The sequence below is a fragment of the Sinocyclocheilus grahami genome, unplaced genomic scaffold (assembly GCF_001515645.1).
Source record: "Sinocyclocheilus grahami isolate Dianchi unplaced genomic scaffold, SAMN03320097.WGS_v1.1 scaffold369.1, whole genome shotgun sequence".
Lineage (NCBI taxonomy): Eukaryota > Metazoa > Chordata > Actinopteri > Cypriniformes > Cyprinidae > Sinocyclocheilus > Sinocyclocheilus grahami.
This window is the reverse complement of record NW_015505548.1, coordinates 90920-94160: the sequence shown is the minus strand read 5'-3', so window position 1 is coordinate 94160 and position 3241 is coordinate 90920. Positions and strand designations below refer to the sequence as shown.

At 41.2% G+C, this 3241-nt stretch overlaps 1 protein-coding gene across 1 annotated transcript in view; it reads left to right on the top strand.

Annotated features, from left to right (window-relative positions):
- LOC107549327 (putative pre-mRNA-splicing factor ATP-dependent RNA helicase DHX32) overlaps positions 1 to 3241 on the top strand; it is a 15500-nt gene that overhangs the window by 9839 nt on the left and 2420 nt on the right. Inside the window, exons 7-8 of the mRNA XM_016230375.1 lie at positions 1715 to 1855; positions 1961 to 2151. Coding sequence (XP_016085861.1) covers positions 1715 to 1855; positions 1961 to 2151 — 332 coding nt within the window. The remainder of the gene's footprint in view (positions 1 to 1714; positions 1856 to 1960; positions 2152 to 3241) is intronic.

The window sequence follows — 3241 nt, the reverse complement described above, 5'->3', positions numbered from 1 at the left end:
TATATACAGTGGGTATGGAAAGTATTCAGACCCCCTTAAATTTTTCACTCTTTGTTATATTGCAGCCATTTGCTAAAATCATTTAAGTTAATTTTTTTTCCTCATTAATGTACACAGAGCACCCCATATTGACAGAAAAACACAGAATTGTTGACATTTTTGCAGATTTATTAAAAAAGAAAAACTGAAATATCACGTGGTCCTAAGTATTCAGACCCTTTGCTGTGACACTCATATATTTAACTCAGGTGCTGTCCATTTCTTCTGATCATCCTTGAGATGGTTCTACACCTTCATTTGAGTCTAGCTGTGTTTGATTATACTGATTGGACTTGATTTGGAAAGCCACACACCTGTCTATATAAGACCTTACATCTCACAGTGCATGTCAGAGCAAATGAGAATCATGAGGTCAAAGGAACTGCCTGAAGAGCTCAGAGACAGAATTGTGGCAAGGCACAGATCTGGCCAAGGTTACAAAAAAATTTCTGCTGCACTTAAGGTTCCCAAGAGCACAGTGGCCTCCATTCCTTAAATGGAAGACGTTTGGGATGACCAGAACCCTTCCTAGAGCTGGCCGTCCGGCCAAACTGAGCTATCGGGGGGGAAGAGCCTTGGTGAGAGAGGTAAAGAAGAACCCAAAGATCAGTGTGGCTGAGCTCCAGAGATGCAGTCGGGAGATGGGAGAAAGTTTTAGAAAGTCAACCATCACTGCAGCCCTCCACCAGTCGGGGCTTTATGGCAGAGTGGCCCGACGGAAGCCTCTCCTCCGTGCAAGACACATGAAAGCCCGCATGGAGTTGTGAGATGGTGAGAAATAAGATTCTCTGGTCTGGTGAGACCAAGATATAACTTTTTGGCCTTAATTCTAAGCGGTATGTGTGGAGAAAACCAGGCACTGCTCATCACCTGTCCCAACAGTGAAGCATGGTGGTGGCAGCATCATGCTGTGGGGGTGTTTTTCAGCTGCAGGGACAGGATGACTGGTTGCAATCGAGGGAAAGATGAATGCGGCCAAGTACAGGGATATCCTGGACGAAAACCTTCTCGAGTGCTCAGGACCTCAGACTGGGCCGAAGGTTTATCTTCCAACAAGACAATGACCCTAAGCACACAGCTAAAATAATGAAGGAGTGGCTTCACAACAACTCTGTGACTGTTCTTGAATGGCCCAGCCAGAGCCCTGACTTAAACCCAATTGAGCATCTCTGGAGAGACCTAAAAATGGGTGTCCACCAACGTTTACCATCTAACCTGACAGAACTGGAGAGGATCTGCAAGGGGGAATGGCAGAGGATCCCCAAATCCAGGTGTGAAGAACTTGTTGCATCTTTCCCAAAAAGACTTATGGCTGTATTAGATCAAAAGGGTGTTTCTACTAAATACTGAGCAAAGGGTCTGAATACTTAGGACCATGTGATATTTCAGTTTTTCTTTTTTAATAAATCTGCAAAAATGTCAACAATTCTGTGTTTTTCTGTCAATATGGGGTGCTGTGTGTACATTAATGAGGAAAAAAAATTAACTTAAATGATTTTAGCAAATGGCTGCAATATAAAAAAGAGTGAAAAATTTTAGGGGGTCTGAATACTTTCCGTACCCACTGTATATATATATATATAGAGAGAGAGAGATGGATATGTATTAAAAAACATGCTCAAACTCCACCATATGTTTTGCGATCCATCTGCCTTTATGCATCTGTTTCCATCAGCACCAAGCTGCTTCATCGATCCTCCCGTTGGCATGGTAACAGAAGTCATGCGCTGTCATGTGAAGTTCCAGCATCCTGAGGGCGACCACTTCACCCTCATCAACATTTACAACACCTTCAAACGCAGCCAGAAGGAACCATGTGAGTGACACGCTTTCTCTCATGGATGGGCAGGTGAAGAGTGTGAAGGGTGTGTTAAACGTCTGTGTGTCTGTGTGTGTGTGTGTGTGTGTGTGTGTGTGTCACATTTCAGTCAGGAGCAGTGGTGTGAGGAGTACTTCCTGTGCTGCGACGCCCTGCAGACATCAGATGCCATCAGAGCCCAACTCACAGACATCCTCAAACGCATCGAGCTTCCTATTTCAGAACCAGCCTTTGGCACCAAAACCAACGCACTCAATATCAAGAGAGCACTGCTCGCTGGCTACTTCATGCAGGTCTCAAAGCATATGTTCTTATGAACATACAGCAGGTATAGAAAAGAATCACCCCTTTAAAAATAATCACATTTTGTTGCTTTGTAGCCTGAAATGAAGATGGACACAGTTTTTGTTTTATCCAGCTGTATTTACTCTGTGCATTTTATAACATCCAAGTGAAAGATATAAATAACACCAACATTTAAAAATCAATCAGGAGCCAGGAGGAAACTGGTCAGAGAGGCGACCAAGAGGCCGACAGCAACTCTGAAGTAGCTGCAGGAATTTCTGACAGAGCGGTCATTGTGTGCATGTGACAACAATATCACAAATTCTCCACAAATGTGGCTTGTGTGGGTGGGTTGCCAGAAAAAAAGCCGCCACTCAAGAAAAACCACATGCAGTCAGACTGAGCTTTGCCAAAACGCACCTTGAAGGTTCTGAGGCAGATGAGATGGAAGATTGAATTATTTGGCCTCGACACCAAACGATATGTCTGGCGGAAATCCAATAGAGCTCAGCATCCAAATAACAGCATTCCTCCAGTAAAGCATGGAGGAGGTGATGTGCTGTTCTGGGGTGTTTCTCTGCAGCAGGGACTGGAGCACTTGTCAGGATAGAAGGAAAAATGGATGGGGCAAAATACTGTCAAATTCTTGAGGAAAATCTGCTGCCCTCTGCCAGAAAGCTGTCAATGGGAAAAAGGCTTATTTTCCAACATGACAATGAACCAAAGCACCCAGCAGAACTGAGCACACAGTGGTTGAAGGCTACAAAGCAACAAAATGTGATCATTTTAAAGGGGGTGATTTTTTTTTCTATCTCACTGTATGCATAAAGTTTTTTTTTTTTATATTATATATATATATACATGTATTTTGACTGATATATAATTGTAATGTGTGTGTGTGTGTGTGTGTGTGTATATATATATATTGTATTATATTATCCATTTACTCAATTCCACATTTTATATATTTTTTTTATTTTGTTTTATTTGTTTACATTTTGTATTTTATTTTTTATTTAGTTTTGTTATATATATATATATATATATATATATATATATATATATATATATATATATATATATATATATATATATATA